Source organism: Arvicanthis niloticus, chromosome 3, assembly GCF_011762505.2.
Source record: "Arvicanthis niloticus isolate mArvNil1 chromosome 3, mArvNil1.pat.X, whole genome shotgun sequence".
Classification (NCBI taxonomy): domain Eukaryota; kingdom Metazoa; phylum Chordata; class Mammalia; order Rodentia; family Muridae; genus Arvicanthis; species Arvicanthis niloticus.
Window position 1 is genome coordinate 3333597 of NC_047660.1, and position 22881 is coordinate 3356477.

At 46.2% G+C, this 22881-nt stretch overlaps 1 protein-coding gene across 2 annotated transcripts in view; it reads right to left on the reverse strand.

The window, feature by feature from the left end:
• Positions 1 to 22881, reverse strand: part of Farp1 (FERM, ARH/RhoGEF and pleckstrin domain protein 1) — a 229758-nt gene that overhangs the window by 167783 nt on the left and 39094 nt on the right. For both annotated transcript variants that reach the window (XM_034497328.2, XM_034497327.2), the window contains exon 2: positions 1952 to 2145. In XM_034497328.2, coding sequence (XP_034353219.1) covers positions 1952 to 2122 — 171 coding nt within the window. In that variant the 5' untranslated portion in view covers positions 2123 to 2145. The remainder of the gene's footprint in view (positions 1 to 1951; positions 2146 to 22881) is intronic.

Genomic DNA, 22881 nt, shown 5'->3' on the forward strand with positions numbered 1-22881 from the left:
TGGAAATCCAAGGCAGGTCTTGTGCTTATATTTTAATAACTCAACTGTGGCTCCAGCCCCCAAAATAATCTCAAAAGATGAAAATACAATTCTATTACTTCATAGTGCTGACACAATGTCTACTCAGATGGCAGGCGGGTGTAGCATCATGACCTTCACTTTCATGAAGAACCACAGTCAGATGCTGTACAGTGATCCCACAGCCTGCGACACAGTACTGGGTACCTCCTCTACCCTCGAGTGCACAGGAACCCCATTTAACAGAGAGCATTGCTGGAGCCTGGGCTTCTAACAGGAGCAAATAGGAAAGAGAAACTGAATACTTCACCAAACCAGTCTGGCAAGGCAGAGAGAATACTGGGAAGGAGAGGGAAAGCCTCAGGTTCCAGATGGCAGAATTCTCGGCGGGTGGCAGGTGCTTTCCCCCAAAGCACTTTACAATGCCCGAAATTAGCAGTGGCTTTGTTCACTGGAACATGAAGACCTAGGCCAAGTCCTTGAAAGATGAATTCCTCAGCAAGAAAATTAAAAAGGTTCAAAGGCCGTTCTCAATGTGCGATAAAATTGGTAGTTTTAAACACAGCCATTCTGAGGTTTATCTTTCCCTGAGACACTTAACTCACACTCCCTGAACAATGTTCTGTGAAATAAATATAATTTACTGAATCATATCCCATAAATGATTAAATGATGGGTTACGCCGTTAACGCCGACTATTAAGTTTCAGGCACCCTCGCCAACAGAAATAATGAGTGGATCGACCCGGCTCTAAAAGCAGGTGCATTCCAAAAGGCTGCCTGAGTCGGTCGTCCTAAGTTCAAGGCGGACTGTCTTCCTCTACCATCAACAACTGACTGACATAGGGGTGGGCAGCCAAGGTGGAACACAAAAGATTAGACATGAGGTGTGCAGAGGCCTCTCCGGCTAAAGTCAGGAAGTGCAGTCTCTGGTCTGGGGGCCCCATCGGCTACAGCCCCATGATTGTTCACGACACCTTAATCTCCAGCAAGAGGTGCTTGAGCTGTGAGGAGACTGAGGCAGAGCTGTCAGCAAACAGCATGAGGGGCCAAGGGGCTCAGACACAAGGAGGGCCAGAGGACTCGGGCTCCGCCCACTCCAGGCTTCCCTTCCTGGTCCCTTAACGTGGGGGTGGGGCTCTTGTTTCACAGCTACCATGTGGAAAGTCTGGGTCATGGTTTTTGAAAATCTCCACACAGGAAGGTATGAGCTCACTTCCTCCCATTTCCTCGTGTGGAAATATAGGCAGTGAGCTCTGGTGGTTTTCTCAGGATGACCTTACCTGCGTCCAACACACACAGCAGGGAGACAAGAACTGCTTGTGCTATCAACAAATTAACCCACAGCCCACTGAGAGAAGCACTCTTTCTTACAATGCAAGTGTTAACAAACACACACACACACACACACACATTGGTTTTTCGAGACAGAGTTTCTCTGTATAGCCCTGGCTGTCCTGGAACTCACTCTGTAGACCAGGCTGGCCTCAAACTCAGAAATCCGCCTGCCTCTGCCTCTGCCTCTGCCTCTGCCTCTGCCTCCCAAGTGCTGGGATTAAAGGCATGCGCCACCACTGCCTGGCTCATATTATATATCTTTAGGTGTCATTACATTGACATAACATATACTAATCAGTTATGCTTGATACATATATAGGCATGATATATATAATATATAAAATACACATACAATGACATCTATTTGTATATGGGAAGCCACAGTAAAGCCCCAGCAAAGCCATCCATGTTACTCTGCGTAGGGGTGGCCGGTGTGCAGATCTGAAAACCAGGTCACTCAGAACCAGCAATGCCTGGAGTAAGGCATGAGATGCCCGAGCACACAGACCCTCTGGTACACTTCACTTCACTGTATCATTGATGGCCATTTCAAGTCACCCAAGCCCGCCTGGACACCTCCACAACCCCTGGCTTACTGGAACTTCAAAGGCCTCCTGGGTGTCGTCCAGCATCTGGATTTTGACAGTCATAAGTTTTCCTGAAGGTGTGGGCGGTGGTTTCTGTCCTCGTTCCAAGGTGCTGATCCCCGAGTTCTCTGGGGCCCCCAGACGTGATGCTGGGGTGGGCTTCTGCTCTATTTCTCCCATGATGAATGTAGCTTATATAATATCTGCAGGAAACGATAAGAGAAAAAATTATCAGAAGACAGAATTTCTCTGACAGTGTTTCCAAACTACAGCAGCTAGGTACCCACCACACAGCAGCCTCTGATGTGTCCGCCTAGAATGTCACATTTACACATTCAAGCCTCTGGTGTGTCCGCCTGGAATGTCACATTTACACATTCAAGCCTTTCAGCGTGTTGTCTGTTTGCACTTTTGCACACTGTACATTTTATTCGAGTTCTATGGTCGGCTCTTAGTCATTCACACTGTAGGCTCAGCTGTGTTCCTCTCTATTATTCTGTGTCTCCAACAACCAGGCTCTACTTTCCACACCCTTAAAGTCGGGTAGGAAGACGAAAACGGGGCCTGGGCTCTATCATTAAAACCCACTAATTACCCTGTAGGGACTCGGTCACAGTAAAGAATGTGGTCATTCTAAAGATGAGAGGATAGTGCACACTGAGGCTCTCACTCCAGCTGATACTCAGGAAATAAACACAGAGATGCACCAGACAGGAAGCCTGCTGGGGCTTTGCTCTCTGTTCCTGAAGTTCGTTTTGATGATAAGAACTTCGTCCTTCACTTCTTTCTTGCCACCCAAACCTCCAACTAGCCCCCTTCCCCAAGAAGCCACTGTGCATACTGTAACTTTCAACAAAGATATTTTCCTAAAAACAAACTATCCTCTTCGATCCCATAAAAGCCCCCCCACCCCCCACCCCCGCTTCCCTCAGGAGACCCTGCCTCTGTCCCCTCCTCCCATATGGTCTCAGATAGGCTTGAACACTCTTCCTTCACCTGGAAAATTCTTGAATTGCTTTAAACATCAGTTCAAATGTCATTTCCTGGACACTGGGTACAGAGTTTGGGTGCTGTCTATTCTGAGCTCATGGTTTGGGCCAAAGTCACTCCATATGGTTGAGCCAGCCAGCCTGTTTGCCCAGCCCTACCCCCACCCCGCCCTCAATGGCCCAAGGAACCCCCTAAAGAAGCCCTATCTCAAGTGTTCTCTGTACTTCAGGACCTAACTGAAGCTCAATTTAGCACAAAACAGAGCTCAAGATGGCTGCTGAATGACAGACAGTCAGCAGGGCAACTACACGACGGCTGCAGACCCTGTGTCACCAGAGCACACAGGAATGAAATGTCAATTCAAGATACAACAGTTGCGGGGTGGGGGTTCCTCCATCCCAGAAGAGGAGGAACTGAACTCTGTTTGGCTGCAAACTTTGGGAAGATATAAGATGGTTTGAGCCTGGAAGGATGGTTGTTGGTAAAGCACTCACCCCTAGCCTTTAAGAAGCACTGGACAATCCTTGGAGCTCACAGGCTAAGCACAAGCAGATCAAGGAACTGCAGGTATATAGAGGGGGAGCTGCCGGAGAAGGGAAGCGATGGAGGGAGGATGGGATGGAGGGAGGGAGAAAGGGATAGCTAGAGAGAAAGACAGTGAGAGGGAGAGAGGAAAGAAGAGAGGGAATGAAAGAGGGAGGAAAGGAGGGAGGGAGGAGAACGGAAAGAGATGGCGTAGCTGGATGGTGAGAGCAAACTGAGGCTGAAGCGTTACAGATGCCATTTAACAGCGGACTATAATCTGACTACGGAGACCCTGGCTGAAAAACAGTGTTTCTCTGTATGCAACCCTGAGGCACAAGGACAGCAATAATGATACCATAGAAACACAACTTTAGAAAAAAAAATGAGCCGGAAGATGACAAATGTCACGGAAATAAGAGAGGGGAGAGGCGCGAGTCCAGATTCAAAGCAATTGTAGCACAGATTCAAAGCAATTGTAGCAACTTGCGACTTGGACTCTGAGATGGAAACAGAAGCCTGTGTGACACAAAGTAACCCAGTCTTGCACGTGGCTAGCTACTGGGAGAACAGGTGAGGTGAAATGATGGGAAACAGGAGGTCAGGGCAAGAGGCAGGCAAAGGAACTGGGTGGGCTTGTCCCCCGCCCTGCCCCCCCCCCCCCCCCGCCCGGTGCTGAGATTACATCTTGGGCAAAATTTTAAGTGTAGGTACTCATGTATTCATTAATCAAGTCAACTGGTCTCAAAATCCTCTCCACAAACTGGGCAAAACCATTTCCACAGATGTGTTATTTGACATCTTGTTGTTAAAAATAATGTAATGTTCAAAGCAGACCACATGTGCAGTCTTGTGAGTCTTCTCCATTCTCCCCATTCCCAGCCTCCTCGTGTGTGTGTGTGTGTGTGTGTGTGTGTGTGTGTGTGTGTTGATGCCAAGCAAGTAGAAAGGGAGACCGATTCTCTCATATCACTCCACACCCAACCAAGGTGCTGGAGTTGGAACCATGCCCTTCCATCCTCCTCAGGGCCCCAGCTTCCCACAGCTCCAGCCTTCTCAGCCCTACCAGCCCCCAACCCCACCTACAAACACAGCTTTTGTCTAAGCTGACCATCTTCCTTCCCGAGAGCCTCAGCTGTACGAGCACTCTCCTAGCACCATGGTCTCTAAATCTCCAAGAGTCAGTGACTAATAGAACTGGTATCTTACCTTCCTTTCTCCACAGTCGTCAGTGGCCCCACTCCTGTACTACTTCTGAGTACTGTCATTTCCCAAAGGATATGATACTTGCTTTCTTACGTGCTAGTGTAGATGGTTGCTGAACATGAAAAATCTCTGTTGAATTCACAGATAAAACCAGCCACAAGCTTTGAGTGACACAGCCTAAGCTAGCTTGGGGAACGTCACAGGAATGCTGGCAAGTCGGAAACCAAGAACTCTGACTGATACTTCACATCCAGACGGAGAAGCACACAGTCCGGCAGTGCTGCTCCTGGGTGAGCACGCCGAACCCACCCGAAGACCGTGCGTCAGCATTAACCTGAGCTCTGCTCACCTCTGCCAACCCTCAGCCCCCTGGATGCCCTAGGAACGCTCAACAGGAAGAACAAGTCACCAGTACCGTGTAAGGAGCTTACAGAGCAACTTTACTCTTCCCATTCCTCAAAACGTTACTTCAACTGAGTAGAGGAACACAATTTTTACTTGGCAAAGAAATGATGACAAATTAGAACTGTCGGCTCACAGCATCCCTGCTTAAAGAGTTACCCTTGGAGTTTACCCAAAAGCAATAAGGAGCTCAACACAAAAATGCACACTCCTTCCCTGAGATGAGAAGACATCTGGGCTCCCAAGGGGTGGCCAGACTCAAGTAAAGGTCAGACAGAGGAGATGTGAGCTCAGACCAATCTAAAGCCTGGTTCTCCAAGATACACAGAACACCCCTGGCTACAAACCAGCAGTGGCGTTCTCAGAATGACAGGGGCAGATGTGCAGAACGGCTTCTCTGGGCACGGGCAGGATGGAGTGAGTTACCCCACAAGCAAGCCATATGGAGGGGAACACCTGATGCAGAGAAGAGGGGAAGGCAGAGTCTGCCGGATAAGCATGGCCAGGCTTCACCTAAGTCTCTGTAAGGCACACCCAGAAGTCATAAAAACCCAAACTAGCATGGGAGAGCCCTGTCAGTCACCTGGGTGAGGCTCCTACAAACAGCTCACTGATAACAAACAAACAACCTCCTCTAACAACCAAGATGGATGCTGATAATAAGATGCTGTGAGGACCAAGCAAACAATGGGCAGTGCCCAGCATAGAGCATACGTACAATTCCACTCCTGGGAGCCTCAGGCCAGCCTAGGCTACACAGCAAGACAGTGTCTCAAAATGACAAAAACAAAAAGACAGCATACCACATGTCAGGATATCACCAATAGCAGAAACTTCGAGCTACAGATTAAAATTTTGCCCAAGATGTAACCTCAGCATGGGGGGTGGGGTGGCGGGGGTGGGGCAGGGGCAGGGGCAGGGGCAGGAGGGTCTATAGCTCAATGCAGCTCCACCTGCTAAACTGCACAAACATAGGGTCATAACTTCACAAAACTCGATAAAATGAGTAAGCCCATAAATAAAAGCATATTCAGGCCCAGAAGAGACCAAGGGCATCAGCAGAAAATAGTACAGAGGCACTGGGGTAATAAAAAGAGGGAAAAATTCCCAATCCAAATCCGCAATGTTCCCACATCCATAGGTCTTTAAAAGCAGTGTGTAACTTGGTAACTCTGGCTGCCCTGGATCTTGCTATGTAAACCAGCTGGCTACAGAGTTCTGCCGGCCTCTGCCTCCCAGTGCTGGGATTAAACATGCTTCCGTCCAAATCCAAAACTTTCTTGAGCACCAATATAATGTCCCAAATGGAAAATTCTACACCAAACCCTGTGTGACACACTGAAAACATTTGGGCTAGCTGCATAAGATAGAGAGACAAGCAACCTTATGTTTGGACCATAAGATCTCATTCCCAAATATTCCAGTATCTGAAAGAATCCCAAATCTAATTCACTTGAGGTCTGGAAGAAAAATGTCTCCAGCCAACATCATGAAAATATGAGCCAAATGGAAAGTGGCTAAAAGGTGCTGCTTACTGGTGCGAGTGTGGGCACTTACAGAACAGTGGCTAAGAAAAGTATAAGGGCTAAAGGGGGTAGGAGGTTAGTTACAGAAGACAGAGAAACGTCGTCTGTGTGTCCCTGAAGACATGGAAAAGGGAAAACGGTTAAAACAGAAGACAAATAAAAGGAAAGAGACAAAGAATGAAAAGAAGTTGTTTAATGCAGGATTTAGGAAAACATTCCAGAAACTAAAGATACGTTTCCATAATTTAAAAAGCACTGCCACCAAGCCCAGTGACCAGAGTTCAGTCCCTGGGACCCACTTCACAAGGCATGCCACAGCATGTCTGTGCCAAGACTCAAACACACAAGCATGAATACAACAGATACAACAGATAATTTTAAATCCTTTGAAATAGCGTATCATATCCTACTACTAAATAAACCACCACCAAAACACTTCATGCGTCTTCCACAGTGAAAAACGACAACACTCAAAGAGTCAAAACATTGAGCCAGGACGAAGATTCACCCCGATAAGAACGGCTGTGTTCAGTGGGTGAGAATGCTGAGGAATACGACTCATAGTCTTTTAAAAGAAACTACTAGAAGATAAACTTCAGAAAACAAGTAGTCAAACAACAACAACAAAAATAGTTAATTCAAAAGTTACTTATGCTCCAAGCAACTGCAGTGGCTGTAAGACATCGTAACTCCTGCAAACACAAAAATAATAAAACTAAAAACTTGGCAGAGAAAGTAGAAACCAAACACAGCTGAAACTTCCTGCTTTAAAGCTGCCACAAGCTCTGTCTTCAGAGACGTACGGAGCACTACTGAGCACACCCACTACAGGACGCGGTTTGCACACGAGAATGGCTGGAATTTTTTAAAGGCAATAACAGACATCATCAGGAAGGTAAGGAAGCGGGAACTTCCCTAGACGGCCAGGGGCCGATGGGAATCAAAGTAGTGCAGTAAGAAGAACATTTTGGAAGCTTTCTAAAAATCTGATCAAAACTTAAGCATCCAAACCATTAAACCCTTGCCCCAATAACTAAGAAAATTCACTCCTAGGGCACTGCCCCAAGTCAAATGGAAAATAATGAATGGACAGTTGGACATGTGGGTGGATGGACTGATGGATGGACAGATAGACGGATGGATGGATGGACGGACAGATGGACGGATGGATGGACAGGCAGATGGATATATAGACCCAAATGTCCTTTGGCTATCTCAGTACAGAAACAAAAATGTGGCACATCCACACAAGGGAACATTATTCAGCACCAAGAGTATCAGTGTTAACACATAAGATGATATGAATGACCCCCTCCCCCTCAAAAAAAAAACAAAAACAAATTACAACATGAAAGAAGCCAGAGGCAAGTAACCATGTACACATTGCTCTATTTTCCTACTAAAAACAAAGGCTGAGAGGTTATACACCCACATGTGCAAACACAACCAACCACCCATCACAAGAACCCCTCTTCCTCCAGCCCAGGCGTCTGTGCTGGATACATGAGGTTCCTGCAAACAGCTACCTCACTGTCCATACTGTTGGGAAAAAGATCCCAGCGGCATACAAACAATCCAAAAGTAACTCGGCAGGGCAATTTCTTTCTGCAAAAAGGATGTACTGGAACCCTAAACCAGGCTAAGGAACATCATTGATCAAAATGGCCTCTGTCTTTTTATCTCTGACGTAGGTGGGACCATGACCTCAGTATGTGAAGAGACTGGCTGACAAGCACAGAGGGAGAAGATGAAATTCAGAGAATACGGGCCCTTATCAGGCTCACTGCTTTGGTAGAAGAAAAAAAAATTCTCAGAATACTGACAAAGAGTTTATCCCTAGGATAACCACTAAAAACAGGTTGCTAGGACGAGGGTGGGCAGCAAGGGCTGACCAAAAAACGGCACAATGAAACTGGATCTTCCTGGAGCAACAGATAAGCCCTGTAGGGTAAAGGTCACAGAAAAGACCTTTGGATTGTACATGAAGGTCCGGGTTAAGGGGTACAGGAAGAGTGCAGTCTGGAAGCTGGGGGGTGTTCATCAGTTTTCTCATCATTGTGACCCAATACCAGACTTGAGGCAATTACAGGGAGCATTTATTTGGGCTCATGGTTTGAGGGTACTGTCTATCCCAGCAGGAAGGCATGCAGCCAGGAAGAGCTCCAGGCATCTGTGGTACCCATCTAGAGCATCAATCTAATGAAATGTAATCAGTGAAAAGGGACACCTCGCCACCAAGACTGGTGACAAAGAATTACTGTGTGCACAACAGTATCCCCCTTCCAGTTTTAAAATGTAAGCTGCTTAAAAGTACCAGCTTACAAAAAAAGCACCCCATACCCCAAGTTGTTATTCACAGGTGAGACCCAGGAGGAAGACAGGCAGGAGCGAAGTGCTGCCTGGCATCCCTGGAACATTTCCTGATGCCACACATGTGTGTACATGTGCCATACCATGGAGACTAAACTCAAGTATGTCAAACACCTGGGAGCACAAGGAACAAAGGGTGTGTGACCAGTCCCCAATAGCTCTGTTCATCTGCTCTGCCTGTAGGTGCAGAAACTGCCAGGACAAAGACACCTTGTGTTCCTGGCCCGTCACCAGGCCCCAGGAGAAGGGAAAGTGAAGACTAACCAGACCTCTGCCTGCCAGAGGCAGCACCAAGGGAACCACTGATAAGAGGTTCTGAGAGAGCTCACTCAGCAGCAGCCTCTGCAGTGGCATAGGTTGATTGGTTGGTTGTATTTTTGGCAAAAGAAACAGTTTTATGTCACCCAGGTGGCTGAAAAGGGAGGGTGGTTCAAACCTGCTGTCTAGGGACAGGGCCATCTCTCAGCTTGGTGGCCTATCCCTGGGAAAGGATGAAGAGCTAAGAAAACTCAACTGTAATCAGTCTCCAGTCTTCCTTGCCTACCATGGTAACACTAAGTACATATGATGCTTTTCAGTGTTTTAAGCCAAGCGCAGGGTGAATGCTTGTGCCTCCCACGCTCGGGAGAAGCGAGTCCCACTATTCTTCATGCCTCCACGTGAACTAAGGGCTCGGCTCACGGGACGCAGCTGAGTGGAGCCCACACTCACCTCCTTCCTGCAGTTTCTCCACCTCCCCAGGACCCCGAGATGAGCTGGGAATCACTCTAACATCTCAGGTTCCAGGAGGATCACCTTGGACAAGCTGTATAAACCCACCATCATTAACAAAGTACACAAATGTCCACCTACCCAGGAGCTCACCTCTCTGCCTGGGAAACTCCCACAGACTGAATACAATGTGTTTCCAACAGCTCTTGGCAAGAAAAGGGACCAACTCTTGCCAATCAATTTTTAATTCACACTGTAACCCTCTCTCAACAAAGATGCTACCTTTGCTCACACTCCCACTGATCTCGGTGAGTTTATTTCCTGTAATGACAAAATGCAACTGGAAAACAAAAGCTCCTTTATCCCCCATAGAAAAATCAAGAAACCAGGACAGGGGGAAAATAGTAATAACTCCATCTTTGATGATGTCCGTCCGTCCGTCCGTCCGTCCATCCGTTGCAGATTCTGATTGTCAACATTCCGTCGTCTCTGTTATACCTCCAAGTAAGAAGGCATCCTAGTCTGCTTTCTACTGAAAGATCAAACACCATGACCAAAAGCAAACCCAGGGATGAAAGAGTTCATTTCATCTTACAAATTACACTGCATTCATCATGAAAGGAAGTCTGGGCAGAAATCCAAGCAGGAACCTGGAGGCAGGGACTGTTGTAGAGACCACAGAGGAATGTTGCCTACAGGTCTGCTCTCTGAGACACACTCTTATATACCCCAGGACCACTGCCAGGGGTAACACCTCCCTTAGCTGGGCCCTCCTATAGCAATCACTAATTCATCAAGAAAATGCTAGTCTGATGGAGTTTTCTACAGGCCAGTCTGACGGGGGTTTCTCTTCTCAGATGACTCTATAGCTGTGTCAATTTGACAAAACTAACCAGAACAGCTAAGGTAAATAAAGAAAATGTCAGGTGACAGTGGACTCCTGTGAGGGAGCCATTGCCTGCCAGCCCCCCGCTCAGTGTCCTAAGAACAGTACCCCCAGAACAATAATCTGGGCACATTTCTTAAACTGAGCCAAACTTGCTTTCCTTAATCACAGCCGCTGGCCAAAGAAAGGTTCTCTTCCTAACCAGCACAGGTCATCGTCTCCAAACACCAGGGCCTGCAATTCCCTGGCCCACTAAGAAGGCCAAGCCTGCCACCCGAGTTACTCACTCGGCATCTCCAGAGACAACTGCCCGATGTCTAGGGCATATTGTCACTCGATGTCACAACGACGGATCTCATCGCCAATAGCAGGTGTTTGCCCCTGCACCATAGTACTGCACTTTCCACTTAGAGGGGCGGGAAACAGTGACTTCGAACCAGATGGCTCTATCCTTATGATGGTGGAAGAAAGAGGGGCCACAAGGAGAGAAAGGGCAGGCACTCTGCGCTAAGTGCTGGAACCCACATGTGTGCTCTGGATGGGGTGCAGTCCTTGAATTCTCAAGTCTCAGACAAGCGAAGAACTGCAACCTGGGCCGGACCTTAAAAACAGGGGAACAGGGAGGATATGGGGGTGCACTCCTGTAATACCAGAGCCTGAGAGTCTGTCATAGGAACGTTATGAATTGGAGGCCACCCTAGGCTACACAGAGGATGCTATATTGGAAAGTAGAAAAGAAACACATTTAAAAAAAAAAAAAATCAGTGGTGGCAGGTAGCCCAAGTGGGTCACACAGATTTCTGTGTTCACCAGTCTTTATCAAGCATGCACCACGAGCAGGGACAGTCCAGATGGTAGATCCGGGTGAGCAGAGACAAGGAAAGAAAAGGGAGCAGGAGAGGTAAGTGAGACCCACCTGGAACTGAGGACAAAGATCAAAAACGTCCCTGTGCCCTGGGGTGCTATGTGTTACCACCCAGCAGCGGAGAGATGGAGGCAGCAGACAGACACGGACACCAGCATCTTACTCTAGACTTAATTTAATGAGACTTATTTTTCCCAGCAGTTGTTAAGGAAGACTGAACAGTCGGGAGCATTTTCCCATACACCCTCTCTCTTCATATGGCTTCATGTCTGTTCACATCTTTTGCCGTGTGGCATCCCTGTGACAGGTGATGGATGGACCGATGTAATTATTATAACCAAGGTGTGTCACTTGCCTTGGGGCCTCCTATTTATGCCACAGACTCCATGGGTTTGACAAATGTACAATGAAGCCACTACCGCGGTGACGCTCAGAAGACTATGCCCAAACATCTGATTTCCATTTACTGATCCCTCCTTCCCGAATCGAGACCACCACTCTGTGTCTATCGTCTGACCTTTTCCAGATCAGCATAAATCCAAATTATGTAGTCTCTATAGCCTGTGTCAGTGTTCAACTGCTGTGAAGAGACACTATAACCAAGGCTAGTCTGAGAAACAAAGGCATTTAACTGGGGGACTGCTTACTGTTTCAGAGGTTTTATCCTCATGGTGGGAGCATAGCTTGAACACAGGCAGCTGACAGAGAAGCAGCAGAGAGCTTTATTTTCTAATCCTCAGGCAGGAGGCAGAGAGTCTAGTAGAGAGCTTTAGAAACCTCAAAACCTTCCTCCAGGGACAAACCTTCTCCAACAAGGTTGAATCTCCTAATCTTTTCCAAACTGTTCACTTGGCATGCAAATAAGTGAGCCTGTGGAGCCACTGTCATTCAAACCACCACAGGGTCCTTTCACCTAAGCCTCATGTTTTTAAGGTGTATGTGACTGGACAGCTTCTTTCTTTACATTGCTGAGTAATACTCCACTGTATGGGTGTACCGCAGCCTATTTCACCACTCCACTGTATGGGTGTACCGCAGCCTGTTTCACCACTCTACTATATGGGTGTACCGAAGCCTGTTTCACCATCCTTCTGCTGGAGGACATCTTGGTTGCTTTTGGGTTATTTTGAGAACCTTTCCAGTCAAAGAAGTGGAAGGAAGCAGATGTTACTGCCAAGAAATCAGGTTGGAAATGACAGGCCAAGCCTCAGAGTCCAGGGTAGATATTCACTATCAGTTCTAGCTCTGCCCAGCTCATATCTGGCTCCCAGCAGGTTATTTAACTGTCTTGACTTGTCAGGTAATTGAGCTTATCTCAGAGGCCCCAGAAGATAATGTGTCTCCTTCAGTTCGTGGGAAAATGGAAGGCTTAGTAACTAACTACATGTGTCTGGAATAAACAACAACAAAAAAAGCATTCTAGCTGTTTCCTTTAATAAGCCACAAGATGACATTTGTTTCTAGATCAAGCCAACATAGTCCCAACAGCCTTATTATTTAATAAAGAAGTATTCAATGAAAACTTTACATACTGTTTATGATCTCTAAGATTCTCAGCTGAGGTGCCACACTCTAAAGAAAGAATACTTAAGAAATCAATGTCTGGGTAGCTAGCTGGTGCCTGCCTAGCAAGGAGAACAGAACCAGAGTTCTCCCAAGTGCCACATAAAACAGATCTAGCTCATCAAGGCTGTAATTTGAGCGCATAAGCAGTGCAGCAGGGGGATCATAAATTGAAGGCCATCCTCAACCACATAGCGGGTTCAAGGCCAACCTCAACTACTAAAAACACTACCCCAAAATGAATAAATAACAGAATATACTAACAAATAAAAAAAGAAACGCCCAAACTGAAATGTTTCTATATCTGTGTCCTATTCACTGACATAAAACAAACAAAAAGGCTTGATAACTCCACAAAGTATAAATGGGAGGCCTCCCCTCCTCTCGTTTAGTCTATGAAGCCATTAAGGACAGACTACACTATTCTCCAACAACTCCACTCTTATTTGAATAACCAACTAGGCTGGATTACCATAATCCAAATGACACAATAAAACACAAGTGTGTGGGGTATTGTGTCCTTCCTTTAGAATCAATGATTAATTACAATAGTGAAATGTCAAGGAAAATATATATAATAAGAAAGTCAAGCCCCTTGTGAAATAATGAGGAAGTTTAAATGTCAGCCTGGTTGACACATAAGATATTTGATTAAACACTGTTGTCCGTGTTAAAAATTAATTATTAGGAAAGGCTAATGTCGCTGTAGCCTGCTTCAAGGGAGACGCAAAGATTGGACTGTTTACCCACCTGAAGTCACTGTAAAACAGAGAGATCAATAGCCCGGCTACCTGGCTCAGTCCCAATCTCTACCATCTGGAATATTCCATAAATTAACCTAATCTTTCCTAGAGTGTGTGCAAGGGCTGGCTTAGTCAGTGAAGAGACACCATGACCACGGCAACTCTTATAAAGGATAGCATTTCACTGGGGCTCGCTTACAGTTTCAGAGTCTTGGTCCATTATCATGGCAGAAAGCATGGTGGCATGCAGGCAGACATGGTGCTGGAAAGGTAGCTGACAAGTTCTACGTCCAGATCAACCCGAAGCAGAAAGAGAAAGAGAGAGGCACAGGGCCTGGCTTGAGCATCTGTGTCCTCAAAGCCCATCCCCTGTGACACATTTCCTCTAACAAGGACACACCTCCCAATAGTGGGGGTTTATCATTTTACCTTAGCCAACAATGAAGTTGCACCAAGTATAATCCTAGGAGCTTTCTAAGCCCCTAAATCCTCACACTCCTCACTGGATGTCTCTGTGACACATGAGGAAACCAAGGCAGCAGACATTAAGACAAACCACCCACAACCCCTGGTTGCCAAGTGGCAGTCAGAGAATGAGATCCAGACAGGTTGATACCCAAGTGCTCAGCCGAAACCCACTGCCTGGGTGAGATGATGGCTCCAGGGACATTAGGATACTTTAGGATGCTCTCACACAGCCTCTCACATGAGTGTCGATCGGACTGGTGCCACAAAACACACGAAGAAGACTGTTACAGGAATTTCTCCTGGGGAGATTCCAACAAGTGCCTACTCACCAGTGACAATGCAAACTACAGCCCCGCCAGATTCCAACCAGTGAGTTTAATGCCCTTACAGGACAGTGGGTGACCCCAAAACAGCTACGCCCACCAGAAAGTCTCACTGCAGAAGGGACGATAGCTGTGTAGATGGAGAACCCCCTTCAGTGAGATCATACACACACACACACACACACACACACACCGGCAAATCCCCAGATCATGAGTCCACGTGCCACTTGGATACAACTGCATACAGCTGGGAGACAGGTACAGGCAGGAGTGGCTGGAATCTCAGGTGAGGGACTGATGATCCTCTCTGCCCCCTTCTCCTATGGGAAAATGTCACCTAGAAGGTTTTGAGGGTCTCTTTGCAGTAGACACAGCTACCATGATGAAGATGGTAATTTAGGATGTTATGTGTTCTACAAACAGATACCAATGGGAGAAATCCACCAAGTGTGTGTGGGGGGTGGGGGGTGGGGGGTGTGTAAGCAATTTATACACCTGAACCAGAAGTTTTCCAAAACGTTTGAAAGTCTTTCTCACTTCCATTGGCAATATGACAAGCAGTCTATGCTCCCGGGGTCAGGACCTCACGGAACACCTGTTAAAAAAAATTGTGTCCCCTTGGTGCCTATTGGCTTTCTATGCTGAGCCATCAAAACGCTGCCCAGCCAGCACTTTGGAAGGCCCTCCTGAGCCTGGGCTAGACATTAGACAATGCACAGGCAAGTCACTGTCCCTCTGGAATTCATCTCTGAATGCTTCAGGAAATGCTCAGAGACAGTAGACACTGTACAGATAATGTCCGTAGACACTAAGACAATATGTCTTCCCAAAGCCAAACTTGGTGCCCACACAACACAGAGACAAATCAAACCTCACCCCCAGCCCTGTGACACAAGAGTAAAGCAGACAGGGCCATGGGTGTGGGAACAGGATAAAAGAACAAGCCCACGGCTGCCAACAAAGCCCTTCATTGAACACTTATACATTACGCAGTAGTCCAGATCTATACTGAGACTCCAGATGCTTGCAGAAGGGAATATATCTGGGAGCATCCCTGGAAACCTAGAGTCAAGATGTGTAAAAGGAAGGCCAAAGAAACCAGTCCAGTGCCCAGCTGTTCCATCCCTCAGTAGCAGGCATCCCTGGACAGGACACTGACTGAGGTCTCCAACCAGGGCTCCTGAGGCTTATGAAGTCGCATCAGAGTCCAGAAGGAACCAGGCATCATGTGACCTTTTCCTAGGAGACATGGACAAATATCTACTGTACCTCAAGACGGACCAGAGACACAATTCCACCAAAATGTAACTTGGTGAACCAGCGAGTGTATCAGACTCACTTACAAAGTGGGGTGAGGGCTTACTTATAGGATCCTGGAGGAGCCAAAAGCAGATGCATCACTGAGAAGCCTCACACAGGATGGGTGATGACGTCCCATAGATGCATAGATGGAGTCTTCCTTCTGTTAACCTTCCACATGCTAAACGCCAGCACATCCCAGAAGCCATGAGATCATGCGGATTGGGCAGAATGACGTTCAGCTGGGAGGACAATGTAGAAGGGAGTCACATGACTTTTGGGTGTAGGACTAATGACCCTTCCCATCCACTTCTAAGAGCGAACACGAACAAGCCAGATCCTAGGCCGTAAACACACACAGCTGTCCTGTTCATGACGATGGTGATACGTGTTATCCTCAGAGGACAACCCCAGGCATGGGGGCAAACGTGTGAGTAATCCAGAACTCAGGAAGCTGAGGCAGGAGGTTTGCTCTAAATTCAAGTAAGTTCCAGCCCAGCCTAGGCTACAAAGGAACACTCTGTAACAAACGAACAAGCAAACAAAGGCACCACCACTACACCAGCCACTTTACAAAACTCAAGCACAATCAAGACAGTAAGTAAGGCTGGAGGGGACAAATCAGCAGACGTCAATGATGATCAAGGACAATGCATGCCTTCCTTAAATTATACTCCCGGTTTTCAAGTAATAACCTGAAATTTCAACACAAATATTTACCTACACAGCAGTCCTATGCATGTGTTAGACACTCTCAGATCATGCAGACAGAAATAGGAACACGAAACCCAAGTAACTATTTGCAAATGAGAATACCCTGTTTTAGGAAAAAAAAAATTGCTTGAATGAGAATTATTTTCCAACATAACACTTTAATTGATTCATTGTGGATTTCTCATTGTATACCCTCACATTCACTTCCCAGTCCTTCCCTGTCCTCATGCCACCAACAACAAAAAATAAAATCCAATTTGTGTATCCTCAATGGGATGTGGTCACACCCTCAGTGGCCTGGCCCCAAGCTGGAGCTGGGTCTTCCACTCCCCACACATCCCTGCTGGAGGTCATCTACTGTGGAGGGCAACACAGCATCCTATCACAGTGTTTAACAGTTCTCTCCGATGTCTAGGCTGTTACTATTTGGACTGGGGAGACCAGGGAGGTCTGGGGAAGGAAAGAGTTGTCTCAGAAGCCTTCCATGTCCACACTGAATGAGAATTTTAAAAAAATGAAGTCACTATGAATATTTCAGTTGAACATGGTGACTCATGCCTGTAAATTCAGCACTTGAGAGGCTGAGATTTTCTTTTGAAAGGGTTGCATTAAGTTTGAGGCCAGCATGGGGCTACATAATGATTTCCAGGCCAGCCTGGTCTAAAGAGTGATACTATGTCTCAAACAACAACAAAGAAAAATGTCCCACTGAAATGGTCTCCTACAAACCCTCACTGAAATAAACAGCGTTGTTGTCCACATCAGCCTGAGAACAAAGAACAAGGTCTTTAGAGAGTCCTGAAGACCGCAGAGAAAATACAAAACCAAAACCAACAGTAAGCAGAAATTAAACAACAGAAAGAATTTATAATCTGTTACAGAAAGTACGAGTAGACTAAAAGACATGAGAAAACAATTACACAATTTTTCTCTCATCTGAGTCTATGTAAATTAATACTCCTGAGAATTGTTTCAAACTTCCAAAGTTCCAGATAAACAATATTTTAAAAAATGATTTATTCCAAACTCATTATACTTGAGCCCAAGCAGAACAAACGTACTTTGAAAGGATGTATAAAGTCCTCCTTGACCCTTGACCCAGTAGAGTAGAGCCCAGAGCATGAAGACTGCTGATCCCTGGCACGGGGTCAGCCTGGACTACAACAGTGAGTCTTGTCTCAAAAACTGAAGAGAGAAAAAAAAAATCCTACCAAAGCAACAGAAAACACTAAAAAAGGAGTACCTACTATGAAGAAGCTGGACTTGGGACTTGGGTGTGTGTGTGTGTGTGTGTGTGTGTGTGTGTGTACATGGGGGTGAGGAGGGTAGATGTGTATATGGAAATCCATACATATGCACGCTGAGGTTTATATGGAGCGTCTTCCTCTACTGTTCTTAATTTATTCCTTGAAGATGCCTACAGTTCTATATTTATTGAGACCATTATCTTAAAAATGACTACTCTAGCATAAGGTTTATTCTATTAAATGTTTAAACTGTGATTAATAATCATCTTTATCAATGTCAGCAATCAATTGTAGCTAATTAGCAATTTAAGGAAGTCATAAGTGAAAAGGCAAAGCTTCTACAAGGAACCAAGACAGTCCCTCTAACCAAGATCTCAGTAAATACGCAAATGCTGCAACACACACACACACACACACACACACACACACACGTACACGCACACGCACACGCACACGCACACACACAGAGACTACTCATGAAGCATCAGGAAACAGTAAAAAAAAATAATGGTTGAGGAAACACTCAGGCAGTGCGACTAAAGAATGTATTAATTTCATAGCTTTTCAGAATGAGATGTGCTAAGGGGCTTATTCAAATAGATCATTTTTTAAGGACTTAGAAATGGAAGCGGTGATTACACAATGTGGACAGCTTCATTAGGAACAAGTCGGCTTCGGTGTGCCTCCATCTCTGACAGGTTTCTTGGCTGGGAGAACCTGGGTAAGGCTGCATCTCAGCACGGAAAACAGATGAGGCAGGAGCGAGAGAGTCTGTGGTAGTTAAGTGGGCTGCTACTTGAAGAGTGTGCCCCAAGAGTTTCGAAAGGGCATCTTCCTAAACTCGGGTCCTCAAAAAAGGCCTCAAAAAAGTTACCCTCTCTAGTCACATCAGATCTCTGACCAGCTGTTTCTCTGAAGGCTTCCACAGTAGGCAGATCAAAATTTTGAATGGCAAATCATGAACACAGAATGCCAGGAGGAAATGAAACAGGGATACACCAAGCATCACACGGCACATCTTTTTGTAGGCTCTGATCCCACCCACTCTGACAGGTCGCTCCAAATAAAGGAGGCAGCTGGCTGCTCCCACTGGCACACACTTCTGTGAGGGGAAAATAAACACAGAGTCTGTTTTCTCGTGACTCAGCATCCATAATTATCGGAAGACAAGGTTTAGCTGTTCATTTTACTTGTGAAAAGATTGCTGAGCCCTGATAGAGACACACACACACATCTACACAAATATATGCTCACTCACATACACACACATGCATGCAAGTGCATAAATGTATTCATACACACAGATGCACACAGGCACAGATTCATACACATGCACACACAGGCACGTATACACACATGCCGATGTGCACATAAATGTATGCACACAAAGCCACAGATACACATGCACATAGATGTATGTACACATGTATGCACACACATGTATCCATGTACACGCACACACACACAGGCCACTTGTAGCTTAGGTAAAGTGCGGGATAAACATAGTAATCTCATAAAATCTATCTCACTTGATAAAAATGGAATGGTGGCTCACACCTGCAATCCCAAGGGGAAGTAGGGGGTGGGAGGAGAAAGAAGTGTTCCATGCCCAAGGCTAGCCTGGGATACACAAGTGAGCTACAGGCTAGTCTGGAATGCACAGTGAATTACAGGCCAATCTGGTCTACAATGTGTGACCCTGTCTCAAAAATAAATAAATAAATAAATAAATAAAATTAAATAAAATTAAATAAAATTTAAGACTAGACAGCAACATTTGATTACTGGTTAAAGTTGGGTTTTTATTTTGATTTGGGGGTTTGTTTGTTTTTCTGTCAACTTGACACAAGCTGAGCAAATGCCTCTGGCAGACTGGCCTGTGGCAAATTTCTTAATGATTGATGTGGGAGGACCCTGCCCACTGCGGGTGATGCTCTGGGCAGGTAGTCCTGGGTGGTGTAAGAAAAAGGTGGAGCTTCAGCTCCTGACTCCAGGTTCGGGCTTTGAGCTCCTGCCCTGACCTCCATTGATAGTGAGTCCCAGCCTGTAAGATGAAATAAACCCTTTCTTCTCCAAGCTATTTGATCACGGGCTTATCAAATGACTGGGAAATTACTTGTACTGGCAAATTAATTTCTGGGCTACCTCTACTTTCTCTTCAGTTTAAAGCATCAACCTGTAATCAATGTTTTTTTCTTTAAAAGGTTGGGGGAGGGACAACTAGCCATGATAAGATGACAGAAACAACCAACACTCCAGGTTGAGTTGCTGATGTTGGTGGGTGGGTTACACAGCCCTAGAAACAAATATGCTGCAGCAGCAGCAGCAGGACAATCGTAAGGTTCCTGTAACTTACCATCATCTCAAGTGACGTTAACTGTGGAAGCACAAATGTGTTCTTTGTGGTGTAGGTGACATTAAGAAAGGGTAACCTAACCACAGAGATCTACCATCTGAAACAGGATGGGCTCAAATTATACACACAGGGAGGCACAGACAGCTTCACTTGATACAATATGCAACAATGTGTCTGTGGAAGAAACAGGATGTCAAGCAAAGTCTGTGGAAGAAGGAGTTTAAAGAGCCAGATCTCTGATCCTTGCCGCTGGCAGGGATGTCTGACTCCAGTTTCCCGCCTATGCACAGTCCACTAATTGTGAACATGTTATACACTGTGCTGGATGGTTGTATTGGCCTGGCACAAGCCAGAGTTAATCTGAAACGTGGGAACTCCAACTGAGAAAAGGCTACATTTTCTTAATTAGTGATTGATGGGGGCAGGTCCAGCCCGTTGTGGGTGGTGCCATCCCTGGGCTGGTGATCATGGGCTCTATAAGAAAGCAAGCTGAGCAAGCCATGAACCAGTAAGCAGCACCCTGTGTGGCCTCTGCCACAGATCCTGCCTCCAGGTTCCTGCTCTGTTTGATCTCCTGTACTGATTTTCTTCGGTGATGTTATGATGTGGAAGTGTGAGCCAAATAAAACTTTCCTTCCCAAGTTGCTTTTTGGTCATAGTGTTGCATTTGTCACAGCAATAGAAACCCAAACTAAGACACACCAAATATTTACTCCTGCACTGATGAATCCTAGAGCCCCCAAAGCATTTTTTAATGTCATGGGGAATGGTTCTCAATAAATGGCAAGCTCATTTCATTACCATGACCCTTAAGGACAGTATAAACAAGTCTGGATGACTACTGACTGCTCGTGTATAAGGCAAAGTGCAACCCGAGTCCAATTCTGTATGTGCCTCCAAAGCTTATTTCACCTGCTCGAAAATCCTCAAAAGTTGTACTTTGAGGCTGAGAACATAGGCAGGTTTAGAGGTCAGGAGTTTCAAGGGGCCTCCGATCAAATCTCTAAAAAAGTGGCCCAAGTCCATTGAGGGAACCCAGCAGTATCTGAGGTTACCAAGACACTAGGCCATGGCTGGGTGCTCCTGCCACGCTCCGCATCTAGTGTCTGCTCTCAGGGAGGGTTTGCTCAAGTGTGCATGGCTAAGTATGACAGCTCAGCTGGCTTTAGAAACACCTAACTGGGGAGGCACACCTGAGGACTGCACGTTTCCACAGAAGATCATCTGAGAGGAAGACTCACCAGGAACGAGGACCACAGCATACCAGAGCAGCCCCTAGCTACACAATAAAAGAAAAGAAAAGCCAGCGCTGGGGGCTCCTTCCCTCTGCTTCCCATCGCCACTGTGTGAGGAGCAGCCTCTCTGACTCCCATCACTTGGAAGTTCCTCTCAAGTGCAGGTGCTGCCCTAAAAGGATAGGCCAAGGGGCCATGGACTGAACACTGACACGGAGTTAAAGCAAACTGTCTCTGTTCCTGTGATTGGTCTGCTCACAACGATACAGAAGTAAGTGGCAACAGAGTGCAAGAGGGCCAGCAGCCCGTCCATGCGATGGCAGAGAGGAGTTCATTTGGGACACTCATGATTAGTGAGCTAGAGTAAAGAATGCATGTGTTGGGCCGGTGAGAGAGTCAACAAAGTGCTCACTACTCAAGTCTGAGGACCCAAGTGCTATCCTCCATCCCAGGTAAGAAAACTGTGCATGCTGTGTGAGCCCGTCATCCCAGCACTGGAGGGACAAGATCCTCAGGCTTTTCTGGCTAGCCAGTCTAGCCAAACAGGTAAGCTCCAGGCCAATGAGGGACCCTGTCTCAAAAAACAAACAAACAAACAAACAAACTGAGACAGATACTAGAGTTATCATTGGCTTTCACAGGCTGTCATGTGATAAAATTTTTCCCAGAGAGAGGCACACACACACACACACACACACACACACACACACACTTCTCCTCAGCCCATATAGAAAGCCCACAATGGATCAAAGTCCAACTTGGTAAAACGTGAGTTTTATTGGGCTCACTTACAGGAACGTGGGTGAGGGGTTACTTACAAGAGCAGAAATGACTCCAACAGCTGCACCACCAAAGGCCATCCCAGCACGGGGACAGCTCACAAAGCCGGAAACCCAGAGACAGTATACAACCTGCAGGCAGCTCAACCGGTCGGGCCTCTAACAGACAACTGATCTGGTCTCAGAATCTTCTGTGCAGCTTGGCTTGTCTCAGAGTCTTTACAGCTTAACTCTGTCTAAGAGGGAGTCTCAGCTTTTATGGCTTACTTTGGCAGGGAGCCACCTAGTGAATCTGGTCAGTTTCAGGGTCTTCCTGGAGCTACTTTGAGTTGTTTACCTTCCTCCATAAAGAGCTTTCCTGAAGGATGGAATGTTTCAATCTCACAGGAAACTGTTTACACACATCCCCCACCACCAAACACAAAGAATACCCATGTCTTCATGTTTAAAAAGGGAAATAGCAAAAACCATAGCTCATAGATCTATTCCCTACCCATTACCTGACTCCTGTCAGTTTCTTATGGAGTAAGTTTGGGAGACAAAAAGAGAGGAAAAGATTTCGATACAGGAGCCTCTCTCTCAAGCACAGATCTCTATATCTCTAGAAAAGGTGGAGCAAGAAGAATGTGGAGCAAAAAAAACAGAAATATTTTCAGACTTTACTGGTGTAAAAACACTGAGACCTAGATTCCATCTTCAAAAACCAGCACAATAACTTCCTATACTTCAACTTC